The 22,234-nt window shown below is 51.4% G+C and overlaps 1 protein-coding gene across 7 annotated transcripts; it reads left to right on the top strand.

Annotated features, from left to right (window-relative positions):
• Positions 1–398: 398 nt before the first annotated feature.
• On the top strand, positions 399–21,275 carry csnk1g2b (casein kinase 1, gamma 2b). 7 transcript variants are annotated; one of them, XM_084692703.1, is made up of 12 exons: positions 399–623; positions 3,274–4,054; positions 11,959–12,028; positions 15,439–15,587; positions 15,853–16,087; positions 17,176–17,261; positions 17,772–17,856; positions 17,989–18,134; positions 18,311–18,394; positions 19,614–19,715; positions 20,418–20,524; positions 21,135–21,275. In XM_084692703.1, exons 2-12 carry the CDS (start codon positions 3,833–3,835, stop codon positions 21,187–21,189), a joined length of 1,341 nt encoding a protein of 446 aa, XP_084548829.1. In that variant the 5' UTR covers positions 399–623; positions 3,274–3,832; the 3' UTR covers positions 21,190–21,275. The 7 variants fall into 7 exon arrangements, with proteins under 7 accessions (XP_084548829.1, XP_084548831.1, XP_084548825.1 ...); XM_084692699.1 differs by having other exon boundaries at positions 404–623; positions 17,986–18,134; XM_084692700.1 differs by having other exon boundaries at positions 404–826; positions 17,986–18,134.
• Positions 21,276–22,234: the final 959 nt, after the last annotated feature.

Here is a 22,234-nt window from a genome sequence, read left to right as displayed (position 1 = left end):
TTATTCATTTTTTTAAATACAAACACTACATTTGGGCAAGCTATGTCAGTGAACATATCTGACAAACTATGCAGTAGATATGCTCAGGTACATGGAACTTCTTACAGAGTTACTCTGGATTTTTTTTTCTTCCCAAGAATGGTTGAATTGGGAAATGTAAGTTTTCTTATTATGACTTTGCCCTACAAATAACCAAAAAGTACGGTATGGCAATGAACGACTCTTAATTTCTTGAAATGACCCAATGGAGACCATATGGTGAAGGGAGTCCTAAGATGTTGGTTTAGTTCCAATTATTGTATAAACTGCAAAGCACCCACACAACGCACCTCTTACATCTATGTAAAAGCCTCTCCGTAGAGCAGCTGTAAACTGCGCACGACTTTCAGGGCGGTCTGAAGTCATATTCTACAAGCAAGATGCGGTAGTTTGTCAACGTGAGAATAGTGCAAGGGGCGGAATGTGACGCTGAATGCTTGCCTATCGGCTTGGGAGGCTTTACTGCTTAGCTAAAGAGACAACAGCTAAACCCTGGCGAGGGGAAAGAGATGAAATCTCGAAAATACACATAAATAAAGAAGCATGTTGTTGCGTGCGCATTGACAGTTCGTGTTTACAGCCAGGTAAAACTATTTTCTTTGACGACAATTGTTTATTTGTGGGTGTTATTTCGAAGGAAATCTTCTGAGCTGTAAATTAACGCTATAAACTACAGGCAGCTAAGCTAACGCGAACAAGCAAACTGGATTTTGGTTGTGAGGATTAAGGAGTTGCCCAGTGGTCGATGTTATGGCTGAAATCTGAAAACAAACGCAGCTTCTTTCAGGTGACTTAATGCAATTTGTTGTGTAATAACTATCATGTCTGTAAAACCTAATATAGCGTCACTCTCACTTGTATCTACAATAAGTATAATTAAGGTTATTCCAATGAATATTTGATGTTCTGTCCAGTTTTAACTTGTTCTGCTCGGCATAGGCAGGACTGCGAGTGTGGCTGGATAAGTGCTAGGCCTGGATATTTTTACAATTATCAGATATATTATTAGACCATGAGCTTGCCAATAATTTATAAAATTGGCGTAGTTTTAGGGCAAAATATTGTTAGTAAATGTCTCTTTCCGGAGTAGGTTTGCTTGCTGGTCAGCTAGCCGCAAGTTAGCAGCTAGCCTAGTTAGCTAGCAGTCTATCTGTTTCTATCGAGCTAGCTAGTTTGCCACCGCCTTTGCTAGCTGCTGCTAGCACAAATAATTGCTCCAAACTAGCTAAAGTAGCTTTTTGCAAAGACTCGAACGCTATACCTCGGCCCCTGCCCTACCTTGTCTAGTCACTGAGTCAGGTCATATCGTTCGTTCGAATCTGAGATTTTTTGTCAGGGAGCTCTCGCAAAAGACCATTTGGTAGGTTAATACTGTGTGAGTAATGTCAGCTGATAATGTTGAAGTGCTCCTGTATTTACGAACAAGGAAGCTAATGTATCCCCACTTTGCAGTTAGCTAAACGTTAGCTCATTAGCGATGAAGCTAACCAGTTAGCTAGTATCTATTCTTGCTAGCGAACGATTTAGCTAGATAGCTTCTCTGTCAAGGCCACACTGACAGCAGAGAAACACTGACTTGCATGCGATACTACTAACTATCTCTTCTAGTGTGCGAGCAGAATTAGCCAACCAAGTTACCTATTTTGCAACCTAAATCATAGAAAGCCTAGACTAAAGCTAATGGGACAGTACGGTTAGTCTATGATTAATGAATAACGACAGTTAGCCTAGACGTTTTGACACTTGAAACATTGGCCCTTCGAAATTACGTTATAGTTAGATGTAGGAAGTATCGATGTAGGAAGTGGAGCTGAATCTTTGCTAGAAAGACTACGTGTTTTAACAACACAACAGATTAGTCGTTAAACATTTAGCTCTGACAGGGATACCGAACGTATACCTCGCTGAGCTTTGTTAATATGAAACACCATTGTTGACAATATCAGTGTAGTTGTCATGGTAGTAATGTGCCAGCCTAACCTTTGCCTGCTGCTATATCTTTTCCAGGATGTTACAAGCACACATTAACACGTACAGACAGACAGAAAAAGCCCTAGAACCCATGTTCCAAGCAATTTGACTAATTTCTCTAGTTACTCTGTTAGATGAAACTCGGAAGAGTTTGGCTTGGTGCCCTGCTCTTTCTTGTTTCTCTTACTGTGGTGGATTACAAGTACTGGCTTTTCCATTTCATTGATTGTTCTTGTTATCTAGTGAGGAGACTTGATATGTCCTGTGATATGTGCTATAGGGAAGTGTAGGCAACATGTGACTAGTTACAAGAAAGATAGCACCAATAATTTAATGATTGACCTCACCTTATAGCACCAATAATTTAATGATTGACCTCGCCTTATACTCAAATCCAGTCCTCTCTTTCTACTGAGCCGTGTGTCAAGGAACTCATCTAGACACAATCTCACTTGTTTTAATTTAAGGATGTATCTCATTTGGAATTGGTAAAAGCCCCACAGAAATAAATACATAAAGAATAAATGGTGTCGGCTACGTTTGGCTAGCTGTTCAGATATTTTCATACTGAGATTCATGCTGTCCAAAGTCTACCTTAGATATGATGCTAAGCTTGTTGGCCCCTCCTGTTCATCGTGTCATTCGATGATGCAAATCTCTTTCCCGGGCCTTGATGACGGTGGGGCGTTTTGGCTATCATTGATCAGTGTAAGTGCATTTCCTGGGAAAAGTGTAGCTGCTTGCCGATACTGCCTGCATTGCCTACTTCAACTTCTCCACCAGTATCAAGAACATCACTGGTCCCAAGGGGTCGGGGGAGGGGAAGAAGGGTGGGGGTTGGAGGTGGACTTGAGGGTTTGGCCGTACAGAAACCTCAGTGTGTCATCAAGAATTCAAAGGCTGTCAAATCTCGCTTTTACTGTTAAATGGAAATGATGATCTTTTGCCTTGTGTCCACTGTAAGTATTTTCTAGACTTAACTCTAGGCCTTGACAATGTAGGACCAGGTTTACTCTGTCTAGTGCCGTTTCCCCAAGTAGCTTATTGGGTTTGTGGTCATCCTATTCTGAAAAGGATTTGGCTCCCTTCTCTGTGATGCTTCCAATCGTTTTGCTTTGTTGAATACAAAGCAAGCAAGTCTGAACAGGAATATCATAGCATTCCAAATCTGTACTCCTTTATTTATTAACTCTATGGTAAAATGGGTTGCCTGAGATTTATTATGTTCTAAAGTAGCTTGTGTTCTGGTTGTGTGATTTTCAGATCTCTGCGTGATCCTGAACTCCGTTTCAACGTTCCCAAACAACCAGTATCTACCTTCACCTTCCTCTGCCGAGACCCTGCAACATGGAGAGTCCCGGCTGCATCGCCAAAGACTGACCGGAAGGAAGCGATGAGGGCCTTGAGGCGACGCTGCCAAGCTGCATCGTGGATCCAGTAGCTGGGGATTTTCAGTACTTGTGTACGAGTGCGTTTGTGTGCGAGTGGGCGCATGCTAGCACGACCTGCCCACTTCAGGCAGGGGCATGCTTCTCTGAGGCTGGAGTTGAAGAAACAAAGACAAAAGGAACCCACATCCGCAAACCAGGAACAAGACCAAGAATTGTGCTTCCACGGTTTTGTTTCACCACTGTTTTACCCGCGCTGAAGCGTAAAACGACGACACTGCTCTGTACGCCTCCTCTCTTCTGCGCTGTGTCGCTCGACCCCCCCCCCCCCCCCCCCACACTCTCCTCCTAAAGTGTCCTGCTAGTTGTTTTGGAGCCTCTGTGGTTTGCATGGCCGGGGAGTAATCGTGGAGAAGCCAGGGTATCACAAGCTTATGGATTTTGATAAGAGAGGGGGCAAGGGAGAGACAGAGGAAGCGAAAAGGATGTCCAAAGCAGCCGGCAGCCGGACTGGCGGTCGGAGTGGGGGGACCAACTCTGGGGTGCTCATGGTTGGCCCGAACTTCCGCGTGGGCAAAAAGATAGGATGTGGCAACTTTGGAGAGCTACGACTGGGGAAGAACCTCTACACCAATGAATACGTGGCCATCAAATTGGTAAGAGCTTCACTGCTGTAAAGAAGGGCAGGGTGAAATGCCGATTTATTGCCACAGAGTTCAAATGTTATCTGTGTGCTTTGTAATTACCCTGTGTTCTGCCCTCCCCTCCTCCTCACTACTATGGTTTTTAATGGTAGCAAATAATGGGTTGTTATGTGCGTGGGTACCTGATTGTCCCAAATGGATCTCGTCATCACAGCAAAGTAGAAGATGCCGAGGACACTCCAAGCCAATGCTCAGCCCCAAAACAACAGGAGCCCAAGCGATAGGTGCTCATCGCTTTTGGTGTGTCTGTGAGAACGTATTCTGCCCGACTGTGTATAATAACGCTGCTTAAATGCATTCCGACTACATCTATTTTCCGGGTGGGCTTGGTATGGGCTGAGCTGATGAGCAGGGTGCGGACACCTGTCTTTAGGTCTGTGAGGAAAAATACGGGTTGCGGTCCGTTGGGCGCGTCTGAGCCTTTTGGTGAATGTAGTGATGCCGTAAATAAGTTGATTTCCCCCCCCTCCTCACACCGGCAAATATCATTACGTCCCATCATGAGCTGTTAATGCACGGCTCCTTTTTCTATTGAGTCGCGAAGGAAGAATTTCTCGTTTGGTCACTAGGTATTGCTATTAGAACCTGAAGGCTGAAGCAGCAGGCTGTGTGTGTGTGTGTGTGTAAGCCCACACAGACGGTGCTCATTGTTCCTCAGCATAAAGGTAGTCAGAAACACCCAACATGGTGGATGACTTGGCGGACGCTTGCGAGACAAGATGTCAGTCTTGCAGCCATGCCGAGTGTGGGTCTGGAAAACCACATGAAATGGCAAGCCCCGACGATCAGAGAAGAGAGACACCAGCCGGGAGTTGAGCTGCTTGCAAATCTCTTCTGCAATGTGGTTTAGTTTTCTAGTTCACCTTCAAACAATTTGCTCTGCTCACGGTGTCTGTTGCAAAGGAGAAGTATTATCACTGGCTGGGAAAAGGCCCTGTTTTGGCCTTTTTTTTCTTCTTCTTTTTTTTTTTTTTTTTTTTTTTTTTTTAAATAAGTGAAGCTTTTTCAAAGAATTGTCAAAGGAACCACAGTCTACTAGCTGGCTTGGAGTCACCACTTTCAGCAGACTCCCTGGCCTGGTGTGATTATCTCTGCATCTGTATCTCTGAGGGAGGTCACTAGTTTCAGAGCGGCTCTCCTATTAAAGGCTTTTGCGACCACGTCGAAAGCAGAGGTTGCAAACGGCGGCGTAATGGCTGTTCTTCTGCCCTGAAATCCCCAGTCACTCTGGGCTCGTTCCTCCCAGTGAAACAGCCCATCTGTCTGGGTATTTTTATCCACATGACGTCCAGTTATATCCAGCCCTGGCCTCACGTCCGTAGGGCTGGTGGCCTGGAGGGCTGAGAGCAGACCTGGGTCTGAATGAGCCGCTGATTTTAATGGGGGGCTGTCAAGTTGCTAACAGCATAACATGAAGTGGAGTAATGGCATTGCACCCTCTTGATTTCAGCTGTCGGTAAGTAAGTTAGTCCTTAACTGCCAGGCAACCGATTGAACAGCTTGTTCTCATGCTACACAGTTTTATGTGTGTGTGTGTGTGTGTGTGTGTGTATATAGGAGGGAGGGTAGGGGAAAACACCAGGCAGTTATTGTTTGGGATTTATTTAGTTTGTGAAGACTGATGCTGTCCCCTGAGGCACATATGTTTTGTGTGAGCGGTGGTTGTGGCTCCCTAAAAGGCCACCACCGCACATCGATCGCTAGCAGCTGTCTACATGTTCCTCGCCTGTCCTGTCCCTTATCACCAAGGCCTTGCACAACCTTCTAAATGGTTCAGCCCTGTGGCTTGTTTGCTTTGCTTAAAATGGCCCTTAGCCGGTTCCTCTCACGGCACAAACCATTGTCATGGCCTCGTTTTTTTTATTTTTACTTCATCGTCCTTGCTCGTCGTGGTAACAGACGATTATTACCCAGAGCTAGTTCCTTATTGACTGATAAGTGTATTTTCGGTGTGTCATTCCCACTGGTAGTGCCGTGTGCTACTGGGCGTTGCCGGCCGCACCTGGGACAAAGGTGGATGCCAGTGTCACCCTCCTCAGACATGTGAGAGCCAAGGGGACAGAGTCACAGTCCTCCGCCAGGGCAGTGCTGCAAGGAGGGGGGGGAAGAGAGGGGGGGGGGGGAGAGGAGAGCGAGAGAGGGAGAAACTGCTGGGCGCTGAAAGGTCGTCTTTGTTAGCTAGCCTTGTCGACACACAAGGGTTCAGTCTTTGGTTCAGCCGGGAGCTCTCTCACACTGACCAGCCCCTTTGTGACGGAGGCCGGAGTCCAAGCCTGGAGGCCCAGTACTGGGCCTCCCCCTCCTGAGGGGGACCCTCCCCCCGCCATCCCCAGTCTAGCTGAGACCCATCTGAGCCAGATTACCGTCGTCACCACACACCGGCGGGCCAACTGCAGAGGGTTAGGGGTTCCTGCTCCTGGGACATCCGCCTCTGCGCCTGTCAATTCTGCCCTGAGGGTTGTTGCATGGATGTTTTCATTTCAACCCACATCATGACTGAACTTTTTTTTTGGACTAGACATGTTCTCTCACCGTAGAGCTTCGTAGAGCTTGGGGGGTGCATCCAATTGGACGTCGTTCGTGATTCTAAGTGAAACCCCGGATGCCAGGGTTAGAATGACTAAGTCTTGTCCTACAGGCCTTCTCGTGTGCGTGGTCATTCCTTGGCAGATGGAGGAATGGATGGCTACTGTGTGTGTGTGTGTGTGTGTGTGTGTGTGCGTGCGGAGAGGAGGGCGTGGGTTGTTAAACGTGACACCCTTTTGAGATTCATGTTATTAGTAATAAAGCCTCTGTGGGGGCTGCTGGGGCTGGGGCCAGCTGGTGACAGTGATGGACAGCTTCAGCTCCCACCGGCGATAACTCAGAGCTGGGGAAGCAGAGCCGTCAGAGAGCCCCCCCCCCCCCCCCCCCAGAGCTGGTTCCAAGGCAGGTCCCGTGGCTAGCAGATCTCCCTGCTGCATTAGCCCTGCTACTGGAATGACCTTGTGCTGAATTCATAACTAGCACGGGGTTACATGAGAAAGGGGGGGCTCTGGGGCTGTGGTGAGCTATAGGGCTGGGGGGGGGCACATGAGGGTGTGCTGGAAGCTGTGGTCCGCTGGAGCAGTTTCACTCTGGAGGAAAGCAGAGTTGCAGCGTCCTCTGTCCACCCCCCCACCCCCCCCCCCCCCCCCGGGGCAGAACGAGCGGCTCCTGTTACAGTCAAGCTCAGCAGCTTGTGGGGCGGACGAGGCGGGCGAAGCTACAGTGCGGAAGAATTCACGCCTGCCGCGTTCCCACGGAGGGGGAAGTGACACGTTGGCTGTCGGAAACGCCCGCACGCCCGCGTCCAGAACAAGCGAGCGCCGTAGCCCCGCAAAGCCTCCTTTTTTAGCCAACCAGCCATTTCCCTAATGAATTGGATTCAAACCTACGCTAGCATCTCGCAGTACATCCTGAGGGGGGCGGGGCGACTTGACGTGCGCTGTAGAATCAGCTGTGTGTGTGTGTGTGTGTGTGTGTGTGTGGTGGGTCAGTGTGTGTGTGTGTGTGTGGGGTGGGTGGTAGGGAGTGCGGTGACTAAAGCAAAAGCAGTGTGAATGTGGTTGTGGACAAGGCCTGGCTGTTTCCCAGTGCTGGGCCTATAGGCTGCGGGGCGAGGAAGGGAGTGGGGGAGGGTGGGTCCGGCCTCCAGTTCCATGTCAGAGCGCTGAGGCCAGCCGTCTGTGTCAGTGGTACCACTGTTCTCTGTGTCCTGTCCTGTCCCTGGGGGGGGTGGGGGGGGGCTGGAGGCTGGGTGGGGGGGGGACTGCGAGGTGGAAGGTAGAAGGGGGTGGTGGTGGTAGGGGCTGGGAGGTGGAAGGTAGAAGGGGGGGCTGGGTGGTGGCGGGGGCTGGGAGGTGGACTTGAGGCAGCCGTGTTGGAAGCTCTGCTTCACAGTGTCCTGTGAAGCTGAGGGGCAGCTGAAGACTCCATCTGGGGGTCTGAAACCTGATAGGGGAGAGGAACTGGACACAGGCCTGCTCTCTAGCTCTGCCCCCTCCACATCTTTGGCCATGAATGCCTGTCTGCCTCCCTGCCTGGGCCGCCACACACCACCCCAACCTGCCCCACCCTCCTCCCACTCCAGGATGATGACGTGTGTTTAGTCCACCCAGAGAGAGGTAGGCTCCACCTGCTTGGAGTATTTGATCTCCCGCTGCTGACATTGAAGCGATTGTCCCACAGTCATCTGCAGAGAGGAACGTCGAACTGGAGGAGAGGGGCTGGGACGACCGGGGAGGGGGATAATGCCATGCCTGTTTCCCAGGACTCTGTGAACCCACGCACACACTGCGTCTCCAGTTTGGCGTGGAACACAGCGGTTGCTTTTGTCTCCATTGCGTGTTACATCACCACTGTTGTTTCGCGAATGCTCTGTACTACAGTGAGGATCTCACTGTGACAGTGTGGGGGGGTCAATGTCTCAGAGGCTGTGGAAACGTCCCGGGCGTGGAGGGGGAGGCCAGGCTGTGGAGGCCAGGCTGTGGAGGGGGAGGCCAGGCTGTGGAGGGGGAGGCCAGGCTGTGGAGGCCAGGCTGTGGAGGCCAGGCTGTGGAGGGGGAGGCCAGGCTGTGGAGGGGGAGGCCAGGCTGTGGAGGCCAGGCTGTGGAGGCCAGGCTGTGGAGGCCAGGCTGTGGAGGGGGAAGCCAGGCTGTGGAGGCCAGGCTGTGGAGGGGGAGGCCAGGTGTGGAGGCCAAGCTGTGGAGGGGGAGGCCAGGCTGTGGAGGGAGAGGCCAGGCTGTGGAGGGGGAGGCCAGGCTGTGGAGGGGGAGGCCAGGCTGTGGAGGGGGAGGCCAGGCTGTGGAGGGGGAGGCCAGGCTGTGGAGGGGGAGGCCAGGCTGTGGAGGGGGAGGCCAGGCTGTGGAGGGGGAGGCCAGGCTGTGGAGGGGGAGGCCAGGCTGTGGTCCACAGCCAGGAGAGCAGACGGCATCTCCTTCGGCTGTTACGGAATCAGGACCGGATTTGTCTCATATCTGTAATCCTCCCAGAATGCCGTGCGGCTGCTACGGCTGTGTCATCCCCACGCTGCGGAGGGGCTGGCTGCCAGCATCTGTGACAGGTCCCCGGTCGTCGCGGTGAGACGGGGTCACGTGTGCCCGAGAGGTGCTTCTGTGGGCCCCCAGCATGCCTATCAGGGAGGAATCTGGGCGAAACATGGCGACGAAGTGTGAGGCCTCCACCTCCTCCCCCTCCCCCCCCCCCTCCCCCAGGGCCTCACGCTGAACCACAGTGACTAGCTCTATTGTTGGAAGGCTGGAGTGTAGTGCTGGCAGCTGGGCTGGAGAGCCGACTCCAGCAGGTCGGACACTGAAGAGCTCTCCAGGCGTCGGGGTCAGCTGCCCTGGACACCAGAGACGTCCAGAGACGCTGTGCCGTCCTGAGGGGGCGTGGCCCCGCAAGCCCTGCTGGGCTGGCCCGGCGTGACCCCCCCCCCCGCACGTAGGTTTTACCAGGGTTAGAAGGAGTGCCAGATGAAGCACTAGTTTTTGTTGTTGTTGTTGAGTAACGTGTTTCCAGCAGTTGTCTGTTTGGCACTTTGACAGGGTTCCTTACCACCCTGTTCAGAAGCGTTGCTTCGGGGCCGCTGCGATTCTCTCTCTCTCTCTCTTTCTTGCCTGAACGTTTTCGATGCTTTAAAAAGCATCACATTTGAATATTGGATTTGGGGGAGATTTTTAAGCTGTAACCTTCCCTCGGGCCGCTCGTCCTGTAGAGAGAGGTTGAGGCCCTCCTTGATGATGTCCAACCAAGTCCAAATTCCAGCGTTGACAATCAGGGGCACGACGGCCGGTCCTCCCCTCTCTTTGAAAGCATGGAGGTTTTGGAGACCAAAACACCTTTTTGTTTGGGATGATCAGTCCGCGTCGCTCCCGACGATCACTCGTAGAATCCTGTTTGTGACGTCAAGTTTGTGGTGGAATTTCTATGATTCGAATGTCTTGAGGTCAAACTAATTTGTCTTTATCTGTTTCTTCTTGAAATCAAGAAGGAGCAGTTTTAAAACGGTAAATAATGTCTGGAGTAGAAAAGCTGTCTACAGGTGTAATCGTCTTAGCACTCTTTTTATACAGTATGGAGTATGGGCTAAACAACCAGGGTTACAATTTGTTTGACTTTTGTCAGCAAACGGAAATTTAAGCAATACTGTCTCAGGCCAAAAGGTTATGCTAGCTTTACAGAACTTAAAACCTCAGCAATACTTGTTCTAGGCCAAAGAACATTCTAGACATCTTAAAGAATAGTCCTTTTCTATGACACTGCGGGCGGTGGGCTCTGCTTCGGTCCTAGAGAGCAGGGTCAGGACGACCTCTGGAGCACGGGGGGTGGGACTCTTATTCTGAAAAGGAAGACGGGAACTCTAGAGTGTCTTTTGATCTTTTGAGGGTTAATGTGTGATGGAGTTACGAAACGTTTTTACATGGAAAGATAACCCCATTTCCTGGTTTCTTGGTCATTTGCACGGCTATCTGCCTGGATGAGTTGAATCTAAGCACATAAAGCTGCCATAAGCCTCTGTTTTTCCACTGTAAGCGTTTTAGAAATGTCCTGTGGTTCGATGCCATCTGTTTTGATTTATTTATATACATTTACCACATCCTTCTCAGCGTAATGCCTGTGCATGTAGGATGATGTCACAATGATGTCACAATGCCCCGCCCCGCTTACCGGGTCACTCTATCACCTTCCTCTCTCAATCCCTCTCCTCTCTCACCCTGCCTCTTTCATACTCTCGGTCTCTCTCTCTCCCTCCTTTCCTCCCTATCCACTTAAGGTGGATGAGGGGAGAGCAGTGGAGTGGAGTGGCAGGCTGGGAGCATGGCGGTGCGTGTTGGATGACGTGTGGCCAGAGAGGGAGGGGGAGGGGGAGGGAGAGAGTGGGAGGGAGAGAGTGGGAGGGAGGGAGTAGGAGGGAGAGAGAGAGGGGGAGGGAGAGAGAGAAAGGCAGGCATGGTTAATCATCACAGTAATGTGCTGAGCGCCTGATTGGTCTCCTTTTCCCCTCCAGACTGTACCACAATCACAGGCCTTCAAGCAGCGAGGGGAATCCTTGCCAACGTGTGCTCTCTATTTATACACGGGCCTGTTATTATGGCCCCAGCGGATCAACCAGCGGGGCAGGAACAACCATTTTGATCACACAGTGGAGAGGGAGGGGGGGGGGGCGAAGCCAAGACTGCACGGGGCTCTGATGCACTTCCTGGTTTAGGGATTGTCATAAGTGTTTGTGCTTGATTGCGTGTACTTTCGCTGTGTGTACTTCACCATGGGTGTTTCTAGTGTACTTCCAACCGCGAGTGTAACAGACGGGTGTGCTTCCAGATGCTGTTTCAAAAGGTTTGGTCAAATCACCATGGCGCTGGTTATAGCTGTGCCTATAAGGGATCCGGCTGCAGTGGTGACAAGCCTCGCTAGAACATGGGATTTCGTGTCGATTATCCCCCAAAACACGGGCAAGGAGGAGCTGACGGTGTCCCGAGGATCTGCTTCCTGTTCCGTCTGGCCGCAACGCGCTACGTCACGCTGGGGGATAATCCCGCGCTCATGCCGATTAAGACTGAGGTTCTTAGCCCGCGCGTGTTAGCTAACCCGCGCGTGTTAGCTAACCAGCTCCCCGGGATGCCCTGTGTGCCGACTCGCACGGAGGACGTGATGGCGATGCGGCGGGAGCACGTTGTGATCTCGACCGTGTTTGTTAACGTCACAAAGTTGGGGGGGGGGGGGTGGGAAGAGCAAATTGTTGATGTTGCAGCAGAATAAACACTGGGGGGGGGGGATTTGCGTTCACTATGTTTTAAATTCTCTCTCTCTTTCTCTCTTTGTCTCCTTTTTAGGAACCTATTAAGTCCAGGGCTCCCCAGTTACACTTGGAGTATAGATTTTACAAACAGTTGGGAAATTCAGGTAAGGATAACCGTATATATATATATATTTTTTGTTTCTTTTTGTCGCTGTTCTTTAGAGTCCTGTGGCATCAGATATCAACAACACAACATGCAGAGTCATCCATCTCTGAATCCAGACCACCAGAGACCATTAATACATGTGTATTGTTTCTGAAGGAAGTTCTTGGGCCCAAACCTTTGGTCTCTCCCTGAGGCCTGTCTCTGATCGTTCTGTTTTTGTTTGGGGTAATTGTCCTCCTCGGGCTAACAGGAAGTGTGGGTATGACTGACCACTTGGTTAGTAATGACCGCGATTGAGTCATAACGCTGATCTTTGATCCTTCTAAGCCTTTTAATGAAGCGAATGAACAGCCAAATGAACCGAGCAAATCCGGAGTGCATTCACCCCCTCCTCTCACACAAACACACACACATACACAGAAACACACAAACCCACACACGCACTTCAGCTTTGAAGGGGCTTGCCAGTCTGCAGTGTGCTCCTCCGGTTCCCAAGACAAGTGTCGTAGGGTGGTGATCTGATCACCTGCCAGCTCGCTTGTGTGCCAAGCTGGGCAGCAGACCTCCAGTGTTAATAGGGAGTTGGAAAGGCAGGGCATTAGGGGTGTCCTGGCTTATTTATAGATGGCCTTCTCCTCGCAGTTGGGCCATTATCGTATATCTGCTGGAATTGCTGGTCTCAGCCCTGCTTGCCTGCCTGCTAAAGAAATCCCAGGAAATCTCTCCCATAATGCTTTGCAAAATGTGTCAATTGTCCTGTTTTTTGTTGTTGTTGTTTTTATTATGGTGCAGTGCATGTGGACAGAGGTGGTAAAATCTGTGTTTCTCATGTCACCCCTCTAGTATCTGCCCCACCCTCTCACTCTGGTTCATAGCTATTGGACCACCGGCCACAGCTCGTCTGTCATTGGCGAATCCTTCGATTCAGCCTCTTCTCATTGGCTGGAGATGCAACAAACGAGTTCCACAAGCTATTTCAAACATTCCTTTCCTGGTTCACTCCAGCTGATGGATCTTAGTCGACAGACTGGATATGCCTGGGGGTAAGAATGGCCCTGTACTTACCGTAAGTCGCTCCGGGTAATGGCGTCTGCTCAATGACTCGACGCAACCTGGAGCGTGTTCATGTTCTCCCGCCCTGGAAGTTCGCCCAGCTCGCGTCCCCTCTTTCACGCCTTCTCGCCCGCCCGTCACCCATCCACCTGGCCACACCCCAGCTCCCACCATTAGCCCCGGGGCTGCAGATGCCCAGGAGAAACATCATCCGCTTCTCATGCCAGCTGTGAATTATTGAGCTGGTCGGCTCGGCACACGCAGCCTGGACACTCCTTGCTGCTCAGGGCAGCACGCCCGCCTATCAACCTCGCAGAGGGAATGAAGGTTTCAGTGAGGTGGGCGTTTAGTGAATATTTAGTGGACCATCAAGCCCTGTGAGCTCTGCGCGTGTGTGTGTCAGACCCCGTAGACGTGTCCAGGTGAATACATGTATCGCAATGAAAACTGTCACCTCCCCAAGCTGTTCAATCCGAGGCGTTTTGAGTGAGAGATTCCAGCAGTGCTGCCTGGACGGCCCCCTGTGTGAGCTGGGCCCGTCTCAGACTGGCTGGTCGATGCGCAGCCTGGGACGGACGGCGTGACGTGGGCAGGGAGGCACGCAGTCGGCGGCGTGCGGCCCGCACCGGCTCACGTTTCAGCGGGCTCCGCGTCTCCCGAGCCCTGGCCCTAATGGAGCCAGCCTCCTCTGTCCTCGCTGCACTCGGCACTCTGAATCTTTAATAGAGATCGCCTCTCTCTCTCTCTCTCCCTCTCTCTCTCTCTCTCTGTCTCCCTCTCTCTCTGTTTCTCTCTCTATCTCTCTCTGCCTCCCTCTTTCTTTCTCTCTCTGTCTCTGGCTGGTCCAAACCTTTGACATTTCATTGTAGGGCAACATTGTTCCGGCCCCCGTGCTGAATCGGAGCCACTCTGGCGGGCACAATAGGCCTGGTTGTCCCCGGCCACGTTGTCGCTCGTGTTGGGAGAGGTTGGGATGGAGGCCTGGGCCTGCGCTGCGGCGCGAGGCACCAGACGAGCCCTGATCTCAAGGCTGCCCCTGTGGTTGGGTGATGGTTAGGGTTACTGGAGCCCGCTTCTGTCCTGGGCCGTCGTGAATCAGAAACGAAGTCCCCTCAGAGAATCGCCCCGCCCCTCCTCCCTCCTCTCACACAAGTGTTTTACTCTTATTGCAGGCCTGATTGGTTTGGTTTACAGGGTGGTTAGGAGGAATCGGTCTCGACCCGTCCGGATGACGCTGTAGATAAGAGCGTCTGCCAAATGACTAAATGTAACTAATGATGAGGGAGCCGCGTTGTGTTGGTCGTGCCCCTCCAGCGCCCGTGTTGCCGTGGTCGCACTGTGGCGCGTCCGAGTGTCCATTTGAGTGAGTGCGTCATCGGCACACAGTTGTGCAGGGTCATGGGGGTCGGCCTGGTGTGTGTACTTCCTGTGATGAGTCGACTTCCTGTCGCTCTGCTGCGTTCACAATTTGCAGCATTATCGGGCAAATCCTCCTGGCCTACAAGCGGACAGGTGTGTGTGTGCGTGCGTGTGTCGTGCGGTCGGCAGAGCCTTCCTTGTGGGCGTGACGACGAGCAGTGATCAGGTAAATCCTGCTATAATCCTCCGCCCCCCCCCCTCACACACACCCACGCTCACACACACAAACACGCTACACGGCTTAGCTCTCTCTCCTCTCGGTGTGGATGGGCTCTGAGGCAGAGCCAGCAGAGAGATGCAGCGAGGGCCTCCGCTTGGGGTGCCCTGGCCAGCCCAACAGGGGGCCCACGTCTCCCTCGAGGCCCAGGTCCCAGGTCTTGGTGCTGGGCCGAGGGGGCTGTGACTGTTGGCGAGGCGCTTCCGGTGAATCCTGCCTGCCGCTGAGTCAGTTCAGCCTACGCTCGACACGCCGACTCACGCATTCTTCCCAAGTCACGATCCTAGCCGCGGGGCAGGGCGCGCTGCGCCACGCGATGCTGTCAAACATGTCTGGTGTGTGTGTGTGTGTGTGTGTCGTAACCCCCGTGGACAGGTTTGTTTTGTCACCCCCCCAGGGGGTCTTCCCCTGGGGTTCTGAGAAAGAACGGTCTCCCTTCTCTTGCTCGCCTCCCCAGGTTCATGTTGCTGCACGAACACGCTCCTCAGTAAAACGCAGACTCGTCGCTAGGTGGCGTTTTGACGTTACGAGTCATTCAGCCGAAACCCCGACAACCGTAGCCTGGGAAGAATGCCCCCAGAACCCTAGTTTTGTGATTGGTTTTTAAAACTCGGATTAAAGTTGACCTGCTCTCTCCTGCAGGCTGGTGTCCCTCTCATGCTGAGGTGTGTGTGTGTGTGTGTGTGTGTGTGTGTGTGTGTGTGTGTGTATCTCTGCAGAGGGAATCCCCCAGGTGTATTACTTTGGGCCATGTGGGAAGTACAACGCCATGGTGCTGGAGTTGCTGGGGCCCAGCCTGGAGGACCTGTTTGACCTGTGCGACCGCACCTTCAGCCTCAAGACCGTCCTGATGATTGCCATCCAGCTGGTAGCTAACCCCCCAACCCTAATCCTCCTCTGGGTCCCCCTCAGAACCCTAACCCCTTACCCCCATCCCCAACCCTCACCCTCTGTAGGCCCCTCCTCAGAAGGGGAGGGGGGGGGGGGGAGGGTTTGGCAGATGAACATATTTGTTAATGTCGTGGAGATGAAGGCTGCAACCGAGCCTTTTGTCGCCAAACGAATGCTGTTTCACTTACGGTTCCCGCCGTCTCTGATCTGCGTTGTGCTCCACCCTCCCCCCCCCCCCCCAGATAACCCGGATGGAGTACGTCCACACCAAGAGCTTGATCTACCGAGACGTCAAGCCGGAGAACTTCCTGGTGGGGCGTCCGGGCAGCAAGAGGCAACACACCATCCACATCATCGACTTCGGCCTGGCCAAAGAGTACATCGACCCGGAGACCAAGAAACACATCCCGTATCGTGAGCACAAGAGTCTGACGGGCACGGCGCGCTACATGAGCATCAACACACACCTGGGCAAAGGTGAGCAGAAGCGTCTGGTCTGGACGGACGTCTGGTCTGGACGGCCGTCTGGTCTGGACGGCCGTCTGGTCTGGTTTAGTATGGTGATGATGGCCGTGAAGATGTTGGTGATGATCAAAACGGGGTATCCGCGGGGTCTTAATAAGTATTCAAAGTTGACTAATCCATTCGGGGAAAATTAAGGACTTTTAAAAGCTAACAAAAAGTCTTCATTATGATTTTATGAGGTATTACATTTTGATCAAGCTTTGTCCAAAGAGTTTGACTCACAAAAACAATTGAGAAGGTCTTCAAAAAGTCTTAAAAAGGTATTGAAATTAACTTCAGGATTCCTGCATATACCCTGAATAATGATGATGATGAGAATGGTGATGAAATACTTATTTAGCAGACACTTTTATCGAGAGCAGCCTACAGTACAAGGGAGATTTGAAAACTGAAAAGTGTTGAGACTGCTCTTACCACTGAACTGTACTCCCCCTGGAAGTGGTTGAGTTGGTTGATTACCCATGAGCCTCTGTGGTTGAGTTGGTTGATTACCCATGAGCCTCTGTGGTTGAGTTGGTTGATTACCCATGAGCCTTTGTCCATTGGGCTCGTCAAATCAGAACTTCCCCATGATCATGACATCCTCTTCCACCGCCATGTGAAACACTCAGTAGGAGGAGTGGCTAGACTGTGTGAGGGCCTTGTTTGTTTCAGTGCGTAACAGCTCTTGTCAAACCAGGAAGTCTTTTTGACATCTTGCTCGGCCCTTTTGACACCTTTTGATGTTTCCCAGCGTGCTCCTCTCCCTGATGAGGAACTCTGAGCTGATTGACAGTCCTGTAACCGCCTTTGCAACGCACTTGCAAAGTTCTGGAGTGGGTAATGTGAAGGAGGGGGCTGTGTGTTTTCCTGTGGTCAGCAGAGCAAGTAACCAACTCTGTTTCCCATCCCCCCCTCCCTTTCCCTTCCCCTCCCCCGCCCTCCCTCCCTCCCTCCCCCTGCTCTGTTCCCCTCCCCCCATCACCTCTCCTCCCTCTCCCTCCCTACACGTTGCTTTCCTCCCCTCCCCCCTCTCTCTCTCTCTCTCTCCCTCTTCCCAGAGCAAAGCAGAAGGGACGACCTGGAGGCCCTGGGTCACATGTTCATGTACTTCCTGCGTGGCAGTCTCCCCTGGCAGGGCCTGAAGGTATAGGGTTTCACCATGTCACATGACCTCCCAGACTCTCACCCTGCCACTTACACGGCCAAGCAAAATATCTCTCTCGGCAGCCAAGAGACACGACGTGGTCTTTAACTCTAGAAAGTGTTTACAGCCGGACAGGCGAGATTTCAGAGTGGGGTTCGGCGCCGGTACTCGAATCCAGGTTCAACACGCACACATGAAAAGGTGGTCATCTGCCCATCTTTGCATAACCCGTTTGGATTTAATTCCATACCCAGGGTTTTAATTGGTGTGCTTAAATGGAGCATGCGTGATTCAGCCAGAAAACTCCAGGCAGCCTGTGTGTGTGTGTGTGTGTGTGTTGTTGTTGCTGGCTGAAGCCAGAACCCACAATGGTTGGTTTGCGCCAGTCAAATATGCTGGCAATGTTCCTCATACAGTGAGGGGGGGGGGGGGGGGGGGGCTGTGTTTGAGGAGGGGCCGTGTGTGGGTCACCGTGAGAGGGTAACCGCTCTGCCGTGGTCTCCCCTCCAGGCGGACACGCTGAAGGAACGCTACCAGAAGATCGGAGACACCAAGCGGGCGACGCCCATCGAAGTGCTGTGTGAAAGCTTCCCAGGTCAGCCACCTCCCATCTCATCTCTCTGTGTGTTCGCTGTGAGGGGGGCCGGTAGATCAGTGCTCCCTGGGGGCGTGTCCGTCCGTCTGTCAGATGAGATGACCCGTGTCTGTCTGCCCTCCCATGCAGAAGAGATGGCCACCTACCTGCGCTACGTCAGACGGCTGGACTTCTTTGAAAAACCCGATTACGACTACTTGAGGAAGCTCTTCACGGACCTGTTCGACAGGAACGGCTACGTGTTTGATTACGAGTACGACTGGGTGGGCAAGCAACTGGTGAGTTGGATTGGAGCCAGCTTGGGAGTTCCTGTCGTGACGATGACGTCATCGGAAGCAGTTGCGCTTTTGCTTAGATCTCAAAGCCGTGTGATTCCGGGCAGGTGTCACTCGACGTCATGGCGACGTCACGGTTCTCATTCTGTGTCTCTGTCCCCTCCCACATCGTCTCACAGCCCACACCGATTGGCCCGATCCCAAGTGACACGCCCCTTCAGCCCAGCAGCCGAGACAAAGCACAACAGCAGACCAAAAACCAGGTAGGCTCTGGGCCATGCCCCCCCCACCCCCCCACCCCTCCTCTCCATGGCAACGGACTATGCCTCCTGAAAAAGACCGCTTCTGTTCAACTCCGAATCGCCTTTTCTGTGCTCCAAACTCAGCGTTCGCTCAATCCACACAAAGAAATATGATGATAGAGAGAAAAGGAAAGGGTGTTTCCTGAAGGTTTGTTTTCAGGAATGTAGTAAGTCATGTGTTGGTGACGGTAGTTGTGACAGGGCAGGGGGACACTTCTTCCCAGGGCACAGAGAGGGTTGGTGGAAGGCTGTCCAGGGTTACATCCCGTCGCGCCGAGCCCCTATCATCGCATGCTTGAGTTGAAAATGCACAGTGCATTGTTCACAGTAACAACAAGCATTTTGCTAAACATGTGGCTAAAATGCAAACATTCCTTATTTTTATTTTACTATATTTTGCATGCTGTTCCAGCCTTGATCCTACACGGTCTTACTTGATAAGTCAGACTTTTTTTTTTTTTTTTTTTTTTTTAAAGCTAAGCTGTTAGGATTTATGATTGACTCATGTTGTGGACTGTGGTCTCTCTTTACTGCGGCTCAGTCTGCGACCTGAATTCTGCTGGAGTTCCTGGACACCCACTCACAGGACAGGAAGTGACTTAGTTCACACATCCTGCATAGACATGTCACTGTAGAACCCTGGAGGAGAGAACACCAACTTCAGCTATGTGATTAGAACAGGAATAATCTAGAGTGATATGGAATATTCTAGAATGACAGTGTTCCAGATCAAGGCAGTCCTCATACCTGCATGAGTTATGTGGGTTCTGAACTCTCTCCCCTCAGTCCTGGATTAACATAGTCTTAACAAGCCTGCTTTTGCTTGGGAGATGTCTTCTTTAATTATTTTTGTGTTTGTTTTTGTCCTTTTTTCCATTTTTATTTACTTCTCCTTCTCACACCTTCCCGTCTCACAATCTTAATCCTGACCCCCACCCACCTTCTCCAACCCACCCACTCACCTCCTCACCTCTCCAATCCCCTCAACTCTCCAAACCACCTCACCTCACCCACCCCCCCTCACCTGCCTCCACCCCACCCACCCCCACCTCACCTGCCTCCCCCTCACCCCACACCCTCACCTGCCTCCACCTCACCCCACCCCCTCACCTGCCTCCCCCTCACCCCACCACCTCACCCCACCACCTCACCTGCCTCCACCCTGTGCTCCTTGCGTCAGTCGCCCGAGCCCAAAGGAAGCGAGTCTCAGCCCACTCCAGTGACCAATAAGGAGACGCTGGGGTCACACCTAACGACCGATAGGCTGGGGGGCTCTGTCCAGGTACTGCTTGTGCATGCTGGCTGCATGGCTGTCTGTCTGTGTCCCACACTGCCCACCCCCTGTCAGTGTCTCTCTATCCACACCGCTCTCTGTACGTATCAAGGTTCCTTCTTTTGTCTGTGCTTGGCTTGTTCTGTCTGCCTCTGCCGCGCTCCTCTCATTGCTGCTGTAGGCTGATAACAAGGGAAGGTGTCAGGCCAGAGGCACAGGACAGACTGAGGACGGTCGCCGTAGAACTCAGCCCAGACAGGGATGATTGAGCGAAGCGATCAGTCTCTTTATCGATACTGAAACAACGACATTTAACAGGGGGTGAACACAAACAGTCCTATTCAGCCTCTAGTGACTGTAGCCTCATGGGGTTAAATAACGCAGCCTACTTGTAGATCTGCAACCTCAAATGACTCAACCTGAAGGATTAGTCAGTCTCTAGGGCAACTCTGCCACCTAGTGTCAGGAGGTGGAACTGCAACATGTTCAATGTAATCGTTTATTGTATTACGGTGATGGGTTATGCATTTATTTGTGAAACCAAACTAAGTCATAATCTAAGAGGGGGGGCAGGGGGGGGGGGCGATTGAGGACATGTCATGAATTGTTCCAGTGTGTGTCAGTCATCCGTAGCTCCTCCCCCACACACACGCACACACAGGAACACGCACGTCACGCCCATGAATGATCTCTCCCCTGCCGCCCGCGCAGGTGATGAGCTCGACCAACGGGGAGCTGAACACCGACGACCCGACCGCCGGCCACTCCAACGCTCCCATCACTGCTCCCACCGAGGTCGAGGTGGCCGACGATACAAAGTATGAACCGGACCGAGGGGTCGACCGCCCACAAACGGTGGACCACAAACTGTTCACCACGCGATACTTGGGGTTGTTATCGTACACGAGAGCTGTCCTACCCTGATCCCCTTGAGAGAGACCGTCCTGAAGGTTTACACTCCAACCCTGTTCCTGGAGCTTGAACAACTGGGTCCAAACCCAGTTGGAAACACGATTTGTCAGCTAGCTCGTGATCAGAATCGGGTGTGTTGGATTAGGGTTGGAGTGTAAATCTTGAGGATGGCAGCTCTCCCTGAACAGGGTTGGCATGTGAACCTTGAGGAACCTTGAGCTCTCCCGAAACAGGGTTTGGAGTGTGAAGCCACAGGAAAGTAGCTCTCCAGGAAATGGGTTGGGCATCCCTGCAGTACGCTGTTGATCCAGGAGTCCAGCAGAGCTCCCAACTGTGCTTATTGGCTTAACTGGGTTCCACATCGTTTGTTCTCTTTCTGTTTTTTAACACTTTGATACAGAAATACTTGTGACATGGCTGCTTAAATTTTCTTGGAAACTACTGAACGATATTGGGTCAAAGCGTCTGCTCAAGGAGTGGCATGCGAGATGTTAACCAGCCTGTCCTTGTTCGCAGGTGCTGTTGTTTCTTTAAACGAAGAAAGAGGAAAACCCTTCAGAGGCACAAGTAAACAGAACGACTTTGGAGAGAACTTGAAACATTCTGGTCACTGTCAAGTTTTAAGTGGAAACAACTACACAGATCCCCCCCCCCCCCCCCCCCCCCGTCCATCCCTATCCCTCTTTTTCCTCCCTCTCCCTCCCTCGCTCGGTCTGTCTCTCTCCTCTCCCCCGCTCTTTCTCCCCCTCTCTTTCTCCCTCCTCCCCCCCTCCGTCTCTCTGTCTCAGTACTCCCCTGCTACAGGCGAGTAAAGGAAATGTGGTTGTCCTGCGAAGTTAATCACTCCACAACAGACTCTGGTTCCTTTTAACAAAGAAAAAAACAAAGAAAAAGAGAAAGGAACGTTTAAATACTTGCATAATAACTGGGGGTTTTGAGGAAAAGTTAAAGCTGTAACAACGAAACACGAATACCGTGACGTGAATATGAAAAAAATTCTATATATACTGTTTGAAACAGTTGTTGTATTCTAGATTCCATACAGAACAAGTGTTGTTCAACAGCCATTGATATGGGGCACTTGTCAGTGGGTCAAGTGAAAGGAATCTGTTCCATAGACATCTTTATTGGGATCAAGATCAGGGGCAAGAATGAACTATACTAATGATAACTCTGGAATCACTGAAAGCAACAGGAAGCATTTCATTTAAAGCAGAATTGGAGGATTTTTATGTATTTTGTTTCTTTTTTTTTTGTAATTTAATCCTCAGTTTTCGAAGTTGACTCCCTGGATTGAAAACAAACTTTTACTTTTATGTTGTAGTGTTCTGGAATTCTTTTTTTTTTTCTCTCTCTGGCTTTCTTATTGTCTGTCGATGTGGACTTTGTAGCACAGTCACTGTTCTCAGGTACTGTGGAAGATTGAGAGAAACAGATATTAAGCTCTCTTATTATTATTATTGCACTTTTGGAAGAAAAATACAGTGGAATTCTAGGTTTGAAATTAACAAACAAGAAAACAACTTAATAAAGACTGATTTTAGGAAGAGTCCTACACAAAGCTCATATCTGAGTAATGGCCGAAATGTTGTCAATTTACATGAAACCGGATATGT

Source organism: Hypomesus nipponensis, chromosome 26 (genome assembly GCF_054491055.1).
Source record: "Hypomesus nipponensis isolate SF chromosome 26, ASM5449105v1, whole genome shotgun sequence".
Classification (NCBI taxonomy): Eukaryota; Metazoa; Chordata; class Actinopteri; order Osmeriformes; family Osmeridae; genus Hypomesus; species Hypomesus nipponensis.
Note: the sequence above shows the minus strand (reverse complement) of the source record. Positions and strands in the feature narration are given on the sequence as shown.